This window comes from Spodoptera frugiperda, chromosome 16 (assembly GCF_023101765.2).
Source record: "Spodoptera frugiperda isolate SF20-4 chromosome 16, AGI-APGP_CSIRO_Sfru_2.0, whole genome shotgun sequence".
In the NCBI taxonomy this organism is placed as follows: Eukaryota; Metazoa; Arthropoda; class Insecta; order Lepidoptera; family Noctuidae; genus Spodoptera; species Spodoptera frugiperda.
Genome location: NC_064227.1, coordinates 1,641,855 through 1,659,941, shown reverse-complemented (window position 1 = coordinate 1,659,941; position 18,087 = coordinate 1,641,855). Strand labels below are relative to the sequence as shown.

The 18,087-nt window shown below is 38.6% G+C and overlaps 1 protein-coding gene across 8 annotated transcripts in view; it reads right to left on the bottom strand.

Moving 5' to 3' along the window:
- Nucleotides 1-18,087, bottom strand: part of LOC118280564 (serine/threonine-protein kinase WNK1) — a 63,252-nt gene that overhangs the window by 13,004 nt on the left and 32,161 nt on the right. For 6 of the 8 annotated variants that reach the window (XM_050699565.1, XM_050699569.1, XM_050699570.1 and 3 more), the window contains exons 16-24: nucleotides 8,733-8,811; nucleotides 8,316-8,416; nucleotides 7,767-7,962; nucleotides 5,947-7,543; nucleotides 4,989-5,203; nucleotides 4,045-4,191; nucleotides 2,869-3,181; nucleotides 1,892-2,570; nucleotides 1,406-1,515 (exon numbers count right to left, since the gene is read on the bottom strand). In XM_050699565.1, the coding sequence (XP_050555522.1) occupies nucleotides 1,406-1,515; nucleotides 1,892-2,570; nucleotides 2,869-3,181; nucleotides 4,045-4,191; nucleotides 4,989-5,203; nucleotides 5,947-7,543; nucleotides 7,767-7,962; nucleotides 8,316-8,416; nucleotides 8,733-8,811 (3,437 nt within the window). The remainder of the gene's footprint in view (nucleotides 1-1,405; nucleotides 1,516-1,891; nucleotides 2,571-2,868; nucleotides 3,182-4,044; nucleotides 4,192-4,988; nucleotides 5,204-5,946; nucleotides 7,544-7,766; nucleotides 7,963-8,315; nucleotides 8,417-8,732; nucleotides 8,812-18,087) is intronic. The other 2 variants (XM_050699568.1, XM_050699572.1) reach the window with 1 other exon arrangement.

The following is an 18,087-nucleotide window of genomic DNA, read 5'->3' as shown; positions in this document are numbered from 1 at the left end:
TAGTTTCAAGCCATGCTAGAGGCTCATATTCATGAGCAGCAAACTAGTCGAGTTCCTCGTCAAACAATTACGTGAGTAAGCCGATAACATAATAATTAACTTGGCAAGATTTTGTTATCATTACTTTTCAAGAAAATTACTTTATTAACTAAAAATACGCGGACACGGACGTTCAATAGTCAGCGCAACGTCGCCGCGTCTGCGCACGATGCTTGTGAGGATCAATCCCTGTGCGATTGGCGGAAATTTCTTATTTAAAAAAAAATTGCCAAGCTACGTGCCGAAGACTATACATCGCTAAACATATTTATTCGCAACGAGGGAACATTTCACTCTACGCATTCATGTAATAATAAGATTTTAGATAATTTTATAATGAAAAATAGTTTCGCGTATTATGTATTTTCTCATAACATGGTATTTAGAAGAAAGTTAAAAAAGAGTAGGAATTTGTGTTAATATATAACGGAAAAAAAAACAATGCACATAATGATGGGGGTTTGAACCCATCACGACAATATCTGCCAATCATACAATACGAATAAACCAATCAATTAGAGCGCCGAACGTGCTCTCGTTTCGATTACTTTGAACGTAAAGCAAACTCATACTAAGGGTACAGAATGGTAATATTTTTATTGCTATTTTGCCCCCGTCGCTTTTCTAATTACAAGGCTGTGTTTAACTAATGTTTGCTACTGTGCGAATGAATACTCATTTGCGAATAAACTGTGCTGAGCGATGTGCGTCGTTGACAATAAAACTTGCACACATTTGTTAAATGCGTTTATTACATCTGAAATATTTTAATTTTGATTGCATTTTGCTACCGTCTTTGTAAATTCAATAATAGCTTGGGATTGTTATTATAGATTCTCATCTTTCTGCAAATGAAATACTACTATGCTAATTGACAGTATGAAAAATTTTTTTTTTTTTTTTTATATAAGCAATATGTTACATAAATTATGACTTAATCAACATCCCTATTATCTCATATTATGTCATTTCTGATATTTTATAGAATGGAATAGACGGAAATGTACCATTATTAAAATATTTCAGATGTGACATAGAAAAAAAAAATATAGCAAAAAAAACTTAAACACTCATTAGGTAACTAAAAATCACAGTTTACTCACGAGAAAAGCTCGACTAGTTTCGAGTCACGGAGGGACTCTTCACAGCCTACTGCACAGTAGAGCTTTTCTTTATTAATGTACGTGAGTAAACCGTGATTTTTTAGTTAATTTAGTATTTCTCACGATAGTTTTAATGCATGTATATAATGTTGTTTAATTTGAAAATCCGACATTGACTAACAAACAAAAGTTTACTAGAATTTTAAGTTTACAATTAATAACAAAAAACACAAAATATTAACAAAAAGGTATTGTAAACTTACCAGGTTGTGTGTTATTGAGTATAGTGTTGTGCAGGCCGATGTCTGGTTGGGGGTACGATTGCTGGTTCAGTAATCCCAGTAGGTTAGGCCCGGAGAGGTTTTGTTGTTGGCTGTACAAAAATATTAATCTTACTGCTCATACTGTTTAAGGAACAGTTGTAGACAATACTCCAATATCATTTGCATACTTAGTGGACACAATTTAATAAACATTTAATGTAAGCGTCCACAAGCCCGCATCGTGCGTATCGCACGCATCGTACGTAACGAATTTTAGTTTGGGTTGTATAGAAACTCATACAACTGCGTACACTGATCCGCATCGTACGGACCGCATCATCAGCATTGCCTACATGCGATGCGTACCGATGACGTCATACGGAATGCGTACGATGCGTACGACGCGGGCATGTGAACGCTTACCTTGCTTACTTACAACCAAAAATACACAGATAAGTTATAAAAAATATAATGAAAATGCCTTACTTCATAATATTTTGCTTCAACAGCATCCTCTGTATATTCTCAGCGTTAGGCATGGCATCGTTGGACCCCGGTGCGGGGCCCGACATGGCCAGCCCGACCCCCTGCAGCCCCATGTTCAAGCCGAGCTCCCCTCCCACGCCCATGGGGGTCCCGACCTGACTCAACCCCAATAAAGGGGTGTCTGTGGCTATTTGCAACGGAGTCGTTAGGTTAGGTTGTAGATTAGATGAGTTTAACATAGGATTAATCATATTTTGAGTCGGCACTGGTGGTACGCTCGAAATATTAGATACTATAGGGGGAAGAACCATTGTAACTGTGACTGGCACTTCTTGCTTCATTTCTATGGGCCTCTCTATGGACTGAGAGACGTCGGGCCTTAGGTCTACTGGAGGCTGAATCGCCGGTGCTACTGAATACTGGTGCGTAGGAACAAACTCCTGTGGGGGGAGGGGGGCAGGCTCTTTTTCTGGGAGACCGTTGACTTGAGGTTCTATAAGTTCCGCGGGTTCGGGTATGGGTTTTTCTTCAGGGACATTCTCCCCGCGGTCGACTACGGGGCTGACTAGAAAACGTGATATCTTTCGAGTTGGCTTCTGTTGCTTCTTCTCGCCGCTCTGCGACTCCGTGCTGCCAGAACGTTCGGGCGCCATTGACCCACCGTCCGATTGATTAGAACCTGCGATGGAATGGAAATGTTTCACTAAACAGTCATGTTGGAAATTTCTAATAAGATTGATTCAAATACTAATGATATAAGAATCATTTAACCGAGATAATAATTTCCAGCTGGGAAAGGTAACCAAGCAACAAATATTAGTTTAAATTGTTAATAAAATTTAAGTTTTTAGTGTTAATTCTTTATATAAGTTTAAAAATCCATTGTACTAAGTGATCTGAATAAATAGGCTATATTTAATTTAATAATTTCCAGCTATTTCATAATAACTCGTAGGTATATTATAGTATAATCTAACCTATAGACGACGCAGTACTAATCTTCCTGGTGACGGTGTCTCCATGCGGCACATGGGGCGGTGCAGGGGCGGGGCCCGATGCGGGGGCGGGGCCCGGCGGCACGGGGCCTGATTGTGCAGGAGCGGGGCCCGGTGGCGCGGGAGCGGGGCCCGGTGGCGCGGGCGCGAGGACGGGCTCAGGCTCGGGCTGGTCGTAGGCGAGTTCGGCCGCGATGTTGTCGTGGCTGGCCGTCGGCGTCGTACACTCCGAGTTGTCCTGGTTCGAATCCGTCAGGTTCTCCTCGCGTTCAGTCGTTTCGGAATCGTAGTCAGTCTAGAATTGATCAAAATAAGGAACTTTAATTCCATAATCACAAATAAGTCACGATAATAGTTCATGGTTTCATTGAATCCCATGCTACTGATAGGCCTGAGCGTTTACTTGTAACGTAACACTGTGCATTCACCGTTGTTAAATGTAAAGCAAATAGGGTATATGCATGTATTTTTTAAATGTTTTTAAATGGTAATTTACATCATTATATAAATGTTAAAAAAACCAGCACCAAAAAAAAAAAGGAATTCGGGTAAAAAAAGCAGTTTTAAAATAATAGATTCGTAACAGCATTTTAAACGACCGTCATTTTGGCGCGCTCGCGTGACGTCAAAGTCTATAATAACAGTTGAAACTGCAAAGTGTTTTGGGTCATAATTTGTATATATTTCGTGTTTGTTATTATAGACTTTGACGTCACAAACTACTCTGACCAATAGCAATGCGTTTCAACTAATTTGAATTTCCCGCTTATTTTGTGCATTTTGCAATAATTATTTTCTTATTCAAAACAAAATTATATTGAAAATTATTGATAGATTTATAAATCTAAAGGAAAAGAGATTGTATGAAAAAAAAATTATCGTTATTTGAATCATGCGCATATACCCTATTATTAATACGAACATTTTCTTGATCAATACAAAATATTGTCAAAGGATGATAGGATGCTCTCATGAAACATTGACAAGAATGCTGACTACAAGTGAAGAAAGCTCAAGTTAAATGTCACAAAATGATATAATTTTAACTGCATAAAGTGCAGTTTATGTAGTCCAGGTTACAGGTCTTTAAGGTTTCCAAATAAAACTTATTGTTAATTATAATAAATTCTTAATTAATAATATTTAAAATGCATTTACCTTGTCAATATTGAGCCTGAGTGCAGAGTGGTGCGCGGGGTTGAGAACGGGGGTGACTCCAGGGTTGGTGATGAGCTGGTTCACGATGTCTTTGATCAGCTCCATGAACGTAGCGCTCTGCCATTCTGGGAGCAAGTTGTTTGACACCTGTACACCGGACATTCCAATTTAAACACAGTCTAAATTTGTAGTATTGCATTAACACTTATAGGTATGATGACCACTAGTCAAATTCAATATTTCCAATTCAATTTTGTATGTGATTACTTAAATAGGACTTTATAATTATTTGCATCAAGTAGCATAACTTAATATAAAACAGATAGAAAATTACGAAAACAGTATACACAAAGGTACCAATAATCTATTATATAAAAATAAGTCAGGTTTTCTTTCCTGATGCTATAACTCCAGAACGCACGAACCGATTTCCACTGTTTTGCATTCGTTGGAAAGGTCTCGGGTTCTGTGAGGTTTATAGCTAAGAAAATTCAAGAAAAAAAATCATGGTGGCGAAACGGAGTTCGCCAGGTTTGCTAGTAATAATGTCTAAAAATAATTTTAATTATTTAAATAATTTTAGACATTTGAATAGTGACCTACGAGTCTTACAGAAAATGATGGAGAGAACTATAATATACGAGTATGTATAGCATGTGTAGGGGATACACCCTACATATAAAATCTAAAGTATACACATAAGGTATGTGTGTACACACATAATTGTAAATATGCAAATGTCTTTATACGCCAGAATGGAGGAAAACAGAGGAAAGAAGTAGTATTCGAAGTAAACACAACTAAAATTAAAGTTTGATTTGACAAATGGTGCGGAGGTAGAAATTAAAACAAAATGGCAACAGCCTATATCAGGAGTGTTTCTATCTGGGCTGAACAATATCCCCAAAGACCTGATTTCATATAAAAAAATCACAAAAACTCACAAGGTTACTAGCAATCTCCTCAGGATTAACATCAGTCACGTCAAACTTGAAGGTGACGGTCTTGGACTTGGACTCGAGCTGGCACTCCACCATGGTGGCCGCCTCGTTCACCTCCAGCACGGTCAGCTTCGGCAGCTTGTCCTTCTCCCGGGAACGCTTCTTCGAGCCGCGGGACTTCTTCTCGCTCGTGATCGGAGATGATATGGCCGTACCCGCTGGAAGATCAAGTTTTTTCTTTTCTAAAAAGCGTTACCCCACACTAGGATTTCCTCTCGTATGAACTTGTTATAAAAAATCATCTCTTTCACTATACGAAATTTCTTTAATATTGTAATCTTCAAACACAACACTACCTCCCATTAAAGCCGTGTCAGATAATTTTAGAACACCTTATATAAAGCTGAAGCGTTTGTTGAAACGCGCTACTCTCTGGAACTACTGGTTCTATTTGAATAACAATTTTTATGTTTTTTTTTTAAATGTTGCCCCATACTAGGATTTTCTCCTGTGTCGTGGGTGCGTTTACAAACATACAAGTTCACATACACATGACACCAAGACATGAAACAACAATTTGTGGATCACACAAAGAGTTGCTCCGTGCGGGAATCGAACCCGCTATACGTTGCATGCAGCCAGTTACCCAGCCACCGAGCTAACTATGTAGTCATTACAAAGCTTAGATATTTTTATGTCATCTGCTTGTAGTATAAATTCAACAGAACCAAGAATATCAAGGATTAGACAGTCATTCCAATAAACTACCGATCGGTAAATTTGCTTACGAGCTATATAATTTTGACACATTTTGTATGGAGCTTATGTCATTGGAATACGCCGTTAGACTGACATCCCATTCATAGGATCAAATAGTTTGTTTGTTTAGACAAGAAATGCTACATACATTTGATCACAATTGTTATACAAAGTAGTAAAGACAACAACTTGAATATCTCACCTTCCTGTTGCTGAACCTCTCCCTGTTTCTCCTCCACAGAGCTGAGCTCAGGCTGCTTGATAGCCTCCGCGTGGTTGTTCGGGAACTCCGTCAACGGAGTGTGGAACTGCTCCTTTTGTCCCCCGTTACTCTGGTACCCATTCTCCACCTGGTCTGCTGGAAGGTTCAACTGTTGAGGCTGCTGCACCAGGTCCGTCGGTAACTGGACTTGCTGCTGCAGAGGCTGCGTGTGAGGAACCGGCGTAGGCTGTGGCTGAGACTGAGGAACCGGTTGAGACATCTGTTGGATCTGAGGCTGTATCGTCTGGACTTGCTGCATGGGCTGTAGTTGTTGTTGAGGAACTTGCGGCTGCTGGATGGACAGCGGCACCGAGTGCAGCGGCTGCGGCACCGACATGGGCACCGCCACCGGCATCTGCTGCGGCATGGCGTCCTGCACCGACTGCATGCCGGCCGCCGCGGACGAAGGAATGGACGACTCCATCTGGTTGGACTGGTACACGTTCTGCATCATCACGGGCTGGCTCTGCGCCGGCTGGTACATTTGCAAAGGATTGGCGGAATAATTCTGCACCGGGGTGCCTTCATGACTAGATATCTGCCTCTCGTTTTGGCGTACCATGCCGAAGTTGTGGTGCGGCAGGGACTGGCCCTGCATGCGGTCCACGGACAGCTGGTGCTGCAGCTGCGGGCGCGCGTAGGGCTCGGGCTCCGAGTCCTGGCGGCGGCAGGCGCGCTGGTCCAGCTGGTCCAGCAGCGAGCGGCGCTGCAGCAGCGCGGCCCAGTCGTGCGCCAGCGCGTCCTGGCGCGCGTGCAGCTGCAGCGCCTGCTGCGCCAGGTAGTGCTGCTGCGGCTGCAGCGCGCGCGCGTGGTGCGGCGCCTGCTGCAGGTGCTGCTGCAGCGCCAGCTGTTGCTGCGCCAGCACCTGCTTCTGCACGTCCAGCTGCTGCTGCGCCGCCGCCACCTGCTGCTGCGCCGCCACTACTTGCTGCTGCTGCGCCAGGTACGCGGGGTCCATCGCCTGCTGCGACGGCTGCGAGAACTGCTGCCCGTGTTGGTAGTTCATGTTCTGTTGCTGCAGCTGCGAGTTCACCAGGTTCTGCATCTGTTGCAACGCCTCTTGTTCCTGGGTCTGTTGCATCTCGATGTTCTCTGTTTGTTGTTGTGTCATTTGTTGCTGTTGTTGCTGCTGTTGCTGAGTTTCAGATTCCGATTCCTTCCTAGATTGTAGCGTGTCGGGTCTTTGTATGATTTGTGATAGAATAGTCTGTAGGTTCTGTAAGGAGGGATCTAACATTTGACCAGTGACGAGATTCTGGGGCCCTGCAATCATATTCTCTTGCACGGTGAGTTGTTCTTCGAGTTGTTTCTGCTGTATGGCGGCGGCTTGCTGCGCTATGATAGTCTGCTGTTGCTGTATTATCTGTTGCTGCAGCGCCTGGTTCTGGTTGTTGATCTCGGCGGTCAACTGTTGGTTCAGGAGGTTCGGCTGCCACTGGGTCTGTGAAGGGACTTGTTCGAGAAGGTTTTGTTGGACCTGGCCTTGGACTGACTGTTCCAGCATTTGCTGGTTGATGAGATTCTGCTCCATCATTACCTGGGAAAAGATTTTAAGTAAAATTTGAAAAGAAGAAATCCAATCGTCGTACAGTTAGGAATTAAATGCTATATTACAGTAACATGATGCAGCGTCCAACGTAAGCAATGAATACGACGCATCGCCGTGGCACGGGATTTTATTTTAACTTCAATTCTAATCATGTGGAAGTACAGCGCACCTACAGCACACCGTTAAAATGAAGATAATAACAGTGACAAACCTGTTGTTTCAAGTTTTGTTCGAGGAACACCTTGTTCTGCAGTAGCTGCTGGTCGGCAGTCATGGAGGGGGATATCCTGGCCTGCATGAAGTTCTGCTGCAGCAGCTTCATGGCAGCGTCCTCGTTGTTCAGCTGCTGGATCTGCTGCTGCAGCAGTTGCTGCTGACACTGCAGGAGCTGCGATTGAGGGTCCAGCCTGAAGATGCAAGTCTATAAGTATATGTCGACTGCCGTGTGCACAATACGTTAGTGGGCTAAAATATACACATCATTAAAAGAAACTGGTTTTAAACTGTCACTTTATCCCAGTAAGATTATAGCATCAAAAATTAATGATCTAATAATGGTAAGTGCAAGTAAAATGTGGGAGAACCATGCTTCGGGAGTTTCGGCACGATTAGGTCGGCTTGCCCCCAACACCAATCCTCAAATCCATAACCCCAAAAGGCTGGCAACACACCTCTAGTATTGCGGATGTCCTGGGGAAACGCCGATTGCTTACCATCACGTAACCCGTCAGCTCGTTTGCCATCCTATTCTAGTACTTACTGCACGCCAGCGAGGGGCTGCGACCCGACTCCGTTGAGAAGCCCCGCCGTCACCTGGTCCACGGGTCCCGCTTGCTGCTGATTCTGTATCATCTTCATCTGCTGTATTCGTAATTAAGAAAAATAAATAATGAGTAATAATTCATTTATCTGAAACAACGATTCGTTTTTCACGCGGTATTCGAGTCTTAGTGATATTTTAGCACCGGCCGCGTTATAAATGAACACAAATAAAAAAAGGAAAATTCATTTAAAAATCGAAAAAAGGCCAGTAATACTTCGCCCGACCCGGGAATCGAACCTGAGATCACTTTTTCAGCAGTCGCACTTGCAACCACTCGGCCAACGAGGCAGTCCGATAAGTCCGATAACATAATAATGAACCATAAAATGATGTTTGGAATAGATTGTCACTGACCTGCCTTAACTGTTGCTCGTAGAGTTGCTGCCTGTTCTGTTCTATGATCAGCATCTGAGAATTCTTCTCCTTCCTCTCCCTGTAACAGCGATATAACATTATTTAGCTAAACTATTAATTTAAGTTAATGTTTCAAAAGTCTTGTAACATGATATAAAAACAAATCAACAACAAAAATTATCAGTATTTGTTATAATTCGATTGATTTAGACATTCGAAGCTACATTATTGTTTAAAACACAATTAATTATACACATACATACATTGAAGATATGTGCAAAAAACAATACCGTCCTACAGTCGGGTTAAAACTTTATCCCAAAATGCCCCATTATTGTGAGTTAAAGAGTGTTTCAGTGAGTGGTTTAAGAGATATCCCATGAATCAATTCTCGTGAGATTTCTGGAAAAACTAACATACGTCCGTTATACGAACGTCATAACGCACTATTTCATTTTCATACAAAATTCAAAGAAAATACCGTTTTTGACGTTTCGAAAAAAAATATTGAATTTGACTTATTATGAAACTAGTCTATTATTTTAATTGATTCTAGATTTTTACTCTATACATCTATCAGCTCAATCGGTTGAAGATATTTGCTTAAAATTCAGTTACAAGATTCCACATTACACATACATACATAGACACATTGCAAGTTAAATAAAAGCCTGTACCTATAAAAAACAGTCCTTACTACTACGTAATACGAGTGAATATTGATGTTGCTACGATAATCAATATCATCTTTGGGGCAAGCGTGCAGAAAGCAGAAATTATATTCATCATGTTTGGTCAAGTGTACGGTTAGTACCTACCTAGTAGGTTTTTGAGACTGTCTTTTACAAATACTATGCACCGTTTGAAGAAAGGAGAATGCCCAAAAATCATTAATGAACAATATAATAGAACATAAGTGAGTAGTCGCAAAACGGTACTAAGTTTTGGCCAAACCCCTAACCGACCGGGACAAGCGCCTGTAGCAAATATTACAATTTTGCATGATATGTGTAATTGGCTTTATTACTGTGTTTGTTACTAATGAAAGAAATTAAGAATACTGATAAGGAATTACATTTATGAGAATTACAAATAAACCTCCCAAATGTATAAGATTATCATATCACGCTGTGATTTTGTTAAATAAAACAAGTATAAACTGACTGTCAAATCTGCGGAAAGATCATACAAAGCGAGACCACGATAAACTGATCATTTTTATACTACTTGGTGACGATTTCATCGAATACAATGATTGTATTTAGTATGTACTATGTATACTCTACCTCGCTACACATTATTTTAATCGAATCTCGGTGTTTGCTAAAAACATTTTTGGCAATTGTCTTTTCCTAGATATTTCTTTAGACTACAATTTTAATCACATACCGAAAGAAACGATCAATTTCAAATTGAACGATAAGTTTATCTAGAATTTATCTAGACCAATTTATCTAGATCAGTGTTATTTAATAACACAACTTGCGAAAATAAGACGCATTGTAAACAGTTTAAAACCTTCTCAAGCTCAAGGCATTTTAAATAACAATAATGAGAAAACAGACATAAAAACTAGTCCATACACACACTAAACTGCAAATTTGAATATAAACCACACTACACTTTGACACGCATTAAACAAAAAAAGAAAATAATCGATAGTACATAATAAACAGCCATAAATTTTATTAAATAACCTCAGTCGAAGGAAACTGGCCCTATTAAGCTCAACGGAGCTGAAACTGAAGTTATAGCACGCAAGGTCAAAGCGTACTACATACTAAACTAGTACCAACTTGGATACCGTTGCCATGGATACCGGACTAACAGTTTTCGTAACGAAGTACTTTTTTTTAAGATTTGTTGAGGCTAAACACAATACTATGTAATACTATGGAAAAATAAATAATATTACGTGCCACAATGTGCACCTCTGCCTACCCCTTCGGGGATTAAAGGCGTGACGATATGTATGTATGTATGTACTATGGAAAAATGTATCAGAGAAATAATTGTAAACATACTTTTTATAGAGTAACGAATGGAGTTTCTTTACTCGTTCTTCTCCATTCGAAGCCACATTTGGAACGAGCTCCTAGCTTCACTGACGGACAGACTGACAGACTATTGTTTATTTCTTTCCTTGTTGATGTTTCAAAAGTACCTAAGTATATGGTTTAATTGGAATAAATGATTTGACTTTGACTTTATGCGCCTGTTTTACCACCTTCATATAAGTGCCCGATAAACTTATGTGACAGATAGTGCATACAAATTACGTTCTTAATACAAAGTTATCTGATACATAGCGGCTATCCAGACATTGTGAAACAAGTCCTATACCTTTTTACATAAGCCAATTAAACCAAGTTGCCTGCGTTTCTAATTATTTAAAATTATGAAGCTACCAACAAAACTTACTGGCTATAATTTAGAGTGGGCAAAGGTTTTAAATTGATTAAAGTAAAATATTTTTTCTATCGTCATATTGTCAAGATTAATATTGATAAGCTGTAATATCTACGTAATTGTCAGAAAGACAAGATTTTTTTAAGTGAACTGATTAATTATAATTTTTCTGACAAATCAATTTTAAAACAATTAAGTTTGTCAAATAATATCAATACTATATTAGTACAACTAGTATTATTGTATCTTCGCTCCTGTTGATTGACAGGGTAAGCAGAGACCACGTAAGGACACATTAAGGACTTGTTTCACAATGTCTGGATAGCCACTATGTATCAGATAACTTTGCACTATCTGTCATATAAGTTAATCGGGCACCTATATGAAGGTGGTGAAACAGGCGCTAAATACAATAAAGTAACTAATGAGGAAGTTATTATCACGAAACCACCAATTTTACACTTATTAGGTATATTTACGTACCATACCTACATACATAAAAAATAAAGCTGTATTTTTAATTTAGTTTTCCTGTATCACCAAGTTCGTGTGTCGAAAACACAGACATATAATATTTTCAATCCGATACGTTAAGAAATTATTCTGTTTAACACGTTCGTATTAAAACAGCTGAATCTCACTTTACGTAAGCGACGTACGAGTTTGACGACAAATTATAAATAAAAGAGATAGTAGATTAAATAAAAAACATCTAGAACACTCTCCTAGAGACGACTAGAACGCAATCAAACAAAATAATAAACAGAATCTCACTTTAATCCTTCATTTAATCCTTACTTTCACAAAACACACATAACTCACACAGTCACTTATCAAAGGCACTGTCACTGTATCAACAAATTTTATTACGAAACAACATTTTAATTATAATTAATATATTAAACCGATTTATAATTGGTAAAAACTACATTATCTTTGATACGAAGTCGCCAACGAGGCGTGTGTCGACGCGGATCGCGCGCGTATTCTGACGACCGACAATAAAAAAAAAAATGGCGATATTGGTATAAACAAATACACATCGCTCGCTGCACAGATAAGGGGGAACGCGTGGGATCTGAAAGACACATGATTACTGGACCGAGAGGTAAATATAATTGATAGGAACCTACATAAAAATACATATAGGCTCACCACCTATTTACATGGGACTTACATACAACATAAATTGTGAAATGTGGGTGTACATTGGCATTATATGCCATAATGTGCAACTCTGCCTAAAAAAAAAATACATACAATACAATACATCAAATAAACTAACTAGATATCGTTAGAAGCGAATCCTTTTTTTTAAAGCGAGAAAATCATCCAATGATTCTCTCGTAAAATTGATATCCGTCAATCCGTTTGTCAGTGGAGCTAGGTGCTCGTTCCAAAGCGTAGTTTCGAATGGAGAAGAACGAGCAAGAAACTCTATGAACATCACTCTGCGAGAGAGAGTCTTACTGACTAAAAACCATCCCATACCTACTCCTACTTTTCCAACCGGAGCTCCAGTAACCCGTTAGGTAGTCCACAGCTCCGGAAACCGCAAATTCTAGCACCGAATGTTTTGATATTTTATTTATTTGACATACTATCACGTATGCTTATCTGAAGGTCGATTGTAAAAATACAGGTGCGCTGAATATTCGTCCCAGTAATTAATTCAGCGTCTATTATGTCAAATGCATATGCGATATGTACATATGCATGAATATATTGACTTGATAGATTAAAACAATTTCCAAAACATGAGGCGTTCGTAAAGAATGAAGTGCGCTTTGTAGCAGGTTATACCGGTTCTGATTCACAGTGCATTGGCTTTAGTTTCGCAATAATATTTGCGGTGACGCGAGGATCACGGTAACTTTAATTAAATGATGGTTATTCATGGTATATTTAAATAGAATATTGGAGGCGGGTACAAAAAGGATGATGACGGGGTATGAAAATAAAAAATCTATTTAGTCCGTTAGTTAGACAATGAATAAATATTACGTACATATTTTTATTATTTTGTCATATAATATAATAATGGTTAAAGTACTAGTGTGACTTTTTTCGATTTATCTATAGTTTCTAAGATTATTTAGACACCACTGACTAACGTAAGGAAACCTGGGCTTATAATTTCTGATTATAAGTTTTAAATAGTCAACCTGCATTGAGCAAGCATGGTGATAATTGCTCAAACCATCTCCGTGCGAGAAGAAGCGTTTGGTCAACAGTGACCACTTACAACCTACTGATGAAACGGGCAAGCGAGCAGACGGATCTCCTGATGGTAAGCAAAACACCAGAAGAGTTTCAAGGGCCTTTGGGGGTAAGGGATTTGAGGATTGGATTTGGTAACCTCACTAACACAACGCAAGTGTTGTTTCACGTCGGTTTTCTGTTAAGCCGTACTTTAAACTTAACTTTGAAGAAGTATCTAAGACAGAATAGTGTCAATAAACATCACGCCGTAGATACAGAAGAATGATCTCTACATATTTTTCCTCTAAGCCGGGTCAATGAACCACAGCTGGAACAGCTGTTACAGCTAGAAAGCATCTTGAAATTATACAAAAAAAAAAAAAAGATTTGCATACGAATTCTTACATGACCTTCGAATTAAAAAAACAAATTGTGTTATCTTGATAACAATAATCACGGCCTTGAGCAAATATATTATCTTGTATTGGAGATTATTATTTTGAGGCCGTTTTTCATAGCTACATGATAATGCATTCACATCCCTTTGTGCCTAAGGGCCATAGTAGCTATTTGGGAGCGGCTGGGGGGGGGGGAGTGGAAGTGCAGCGAATACGTGTGATTTGGAGAATTACTTTTTCAAGTAATTAATTCAATAGTAGTGTGTAACACCTAATAAATACTAACTGTCTGTGTGTTGACTACAAAAATGAGTGAATCTCCTCCAAAGATAAGGCGATATTATTGTTTTCAAGACGAATGGCTAACCGACGTAAGTTTTTCTCAGTGGCTTAGCAAAGAAGATGATACAACGGCATATTGTAAAATGTGCAAAACCACTTTTACTATTAAACACAAAGGGGAGACAGCCATTAAACTTCATCAGAAGACTAAGAAACATGTTCAAAAGTGCCAATTACCCAGTCAGTCGCAGTTGTCGCTAACTAAATTCTTCACTAGGACACCTATCCTTCCCGATCCAGCACTACCTAGTGTAGAAGAAGACAGTGTCGCGGTTGCTGAGCTAATACTAGCTTATCATGGTGTAAAGCATCATCATGACTATGTATCGCAAGATTGTGGAAATAAGCTTTTACCACGTATATTTTCAGACTCTAAAATCGCTCCAAAAATTCAATGCGTACGAAGACCGAAGCGATCGTTGAAAATGTACTCGTACCTTACGTACTATCTTTGGTTCTCAAAGATGTAGACCAAGCGCCGTATTCGATAACATGCGACGCTTCCAACAGGGGCAACTGCAAGTTGTACCCTATTGTAATTCGGTTCTTCAATGTAGACAAAGGCACGACATCTTCTATCATCGACTTCTACGAAGATTCTGATAGGACTCCCGCTACCATATCCGATAATATAATAAAGTGCATCAAAAAAGTTGACCTCGACCTAACAAAATTTGTTTCATATGTTGCTGATTCGGTACTCATGGACCATGAGCGTGAGGTAATGTATGTATATTGTTGTCTATTTCAAGTGTGTCCCGAGGTAACTGCGTGACGACCAATTGATTACCTAATACCATAATAGGACACAAGATGCATCTCTACATATAAACAAATAAACAAAAATATGATGACACAATAATGATGCAAAATTGCATCATAGTTTTTACAAGAGGCCTTTTTGAGCATGAAACATTTTCAAATGACTCCTCCCACTCTGGGTGAGGTATGACGCATGGTCTGACTTGAAAGTCTCTAACGTAACCCGTACCATCCAAATATCTGCCCTCGTCTGTCGCTGTATGACACGCTATACGAAATACATTTTGTCTCGCCTGGTATTGCGGCCTGCGCTCTTATGTATGTATATTATATATTACGCATTCCTTATGAAAAAAGTAAATTCACCAAACTGCGAAGTGTCAAGTTGGATGATGGTTGTCCAACTTATCACACACGAGTTGAATTGAAAGAGGCGAGGGACTCACTGATGCAACTTTTTTATATAAAATAATATGATTTGGGATCCTTTTCTAGTATTTTGTCAGAGCCTTTGAGAAATGCAGCACGATCTATTGTTATGATGTTGCAACAGTGATGACCCACAGGTTTTTAATATTTTTATTCAATAGTTCATTTAAAATTGTTTTTAGATAGATAAGTTTAGGGTACAATGGGGCTAACGTAGCCTAATAGTTAAGAGCCCCCAAAATTACCGTATGTATATATGAGTGAAAAGCGCAGTACCGTGCATAGACGGTTAGACCTATCCGAGAAATCAGTTTCTACAAACATACTAATTTAAACATACATAGCCTGATTATCAACAAAACGATCACTAATTTTATTTTTACCCGACTGAAGAAACAATACCCTTTGTTGTTTTAACAGATACATGTTAGAGCTATAATAAAATGCTAACTACAGTCGAATTCTTCGGATCGCGTGACCAGCATTAGTTCGTCTTTGAACCAATGTCTGCGAATCAACCCGATTTCGATTTTCTTTAGCTACGGTGTCCTTTAATTTAAAATAGATTTTGTGTAACAAAATATATTAATTGAGTATGTCTCACGAAAGTTATAATAAATTTAAAATATATTATTTAATAATAAAACTAGAACATATTTTAATTTTGTATATTTTTATGTAGGACACATATCTATACATATACAAATTTTATGGTCAGTGCGTTTACAAACATAGAAAATCAGATGAACATCACACCGAGACCCGGAACAACGATTTGTGGACTACACAACCAGTTGTACCGCGCGGGAATCGAACCCGCGACACATTACACGGCAGCCCGCTATTACGCGTTCTGTAGTAAATTATACGAAGCATGAGAGAATATTTTACGCGTTGCGTGCTTAGTCTTCGCAACGCGCAACGTCCTTAGTTTGATTTCTATGCGTGCCGATCAATGGAATGTAGGTCGCTCGGTGTTTACCTACTTATTTTGTTTTTAACATTAACTGCGACTCGGCACCGAGGATATCTACCGAAATGTGCTATGTAGCTAAGCTACGAAGATGTAATAGCTAAGCTGTGGAAGTATGTGACCGTTTCCACTGATACTAAGCTATGTAGCTGTGTGAGGAAGATGCGCAACTCGAGTATGCGATGTATCGATAGTAGGCTATTCATAGCACACGTCCATAGCACGCATCTTTCCATATAAAAAAGTTAGCTGAGGCCGTTTCCATCAGTGGTAAGCTATGAGTACCAATGAATATAATTGACAAAGTAAATCATAAATTCTGGATGAACAGCTCCATTTACTATGACCACAGAAGAGCTGTAATGTTGTAGATTATCTACGAATGTTACGGACATGCTACTGTTGAATGCCTTTTTTGTAAAGAGTATTCAAATTAGCTGAAAAAGAATAATGCATTGTTTGGCTTAACTACTGGACCTATTTCGCTCATTTTTCGTACATTGTCAGCCAATATGATAATTAATATATATACAGTAATTTCTTATGAGACAGACAAACTTTTGTCGGTCTCATAAGAAATTACGTAGGTACGTTACTTAAGTACGATTTACATTGTCTTGTGCTTATTAGTCAGAAACTATGCCTACATATTTTGCAAATTTGTACTTTAGTGAACTACAATTAGTCACATGTATACATAAGACAGTTGATGTAATTCAATAGTTACTGCAAGAAAGTTCTAAATTAAACTATAACAGAACAACAACAGAAGTATAATCCGCACAATCAAAGTCTAAGAGGTCAACTCTGACTTTTGTCAATTTATGTACCGCTATGATTTGTTATGAACGTCCTGGGTCGTAAAAACGAAAAATCTAATATGAATTCATTACTTCGTTACTTATACACTTTCATAAAGGATATCATTTATAAGCATCAAATTAATCTTTATACTAGCTTCTGCCAGCGGCTTCTCCCGCATTCCCGTGGAATAAAAAGTAGCCTATGTGTTATTCTAGACCATAATCTACCCCTGTTCCAAATTTCATCCCGACTCCTTCAGCCATTTTGACGTGATTGAGTAACAAACATACACGCGCACAAACACACAAACACGCAAACTCACAAACATTCGCATTCATAAAATTAGTAAGATTAGTAAGTGAGATAGTAAGATTATAGAAATGCATTCAAATAGACGAATGATTCAAAGAATAATATAATAAAAGGTTGGTTACCATATTGATGTTACGTGTCAGTTGTCCGTTTTCAGATATATCGTAATTTATTCTTAAAAATCGGTTACTTTAATAGATTTTGTATACTTCTATTATGAAATATTTAAAAATATATTATCAAAATCAATCATATATATTTTTTGGTTTAATTTAATATATGATCGATCTGTAATATTAATAATTATTAAACTTGATACGGTTCTTTAAAAATAATTAAGTTCAAGCACCAGTGATTTGTCAATGATCTACGCAATCTGACGTACAATTTCGGAAATTCTTGAGATATTATTACTTTTTCTAATATGTAGCGTGATTACAAACTTTAATTATTTTACTCGATATGACTTAGGAATCGGTCATAAACAGCAAGTGATCTTATTTTCCTCTCACTAGATGACATCTGTCAGAGTTGACCTCTTAAATTGTGCTGACTATAAATCCATTTAGTTTGACTACTAGTCTCTATTTTTCTAATACTAAGTATTGAGAAATCTGTTTCCCACATGTATTACGATTTTAAATTACAAGAATAATAATGGAAACAAAGAAACTAGCCCATAGTGCAATCCACATTGTTTATTCAAGTTCTCTTGAGCGATGTT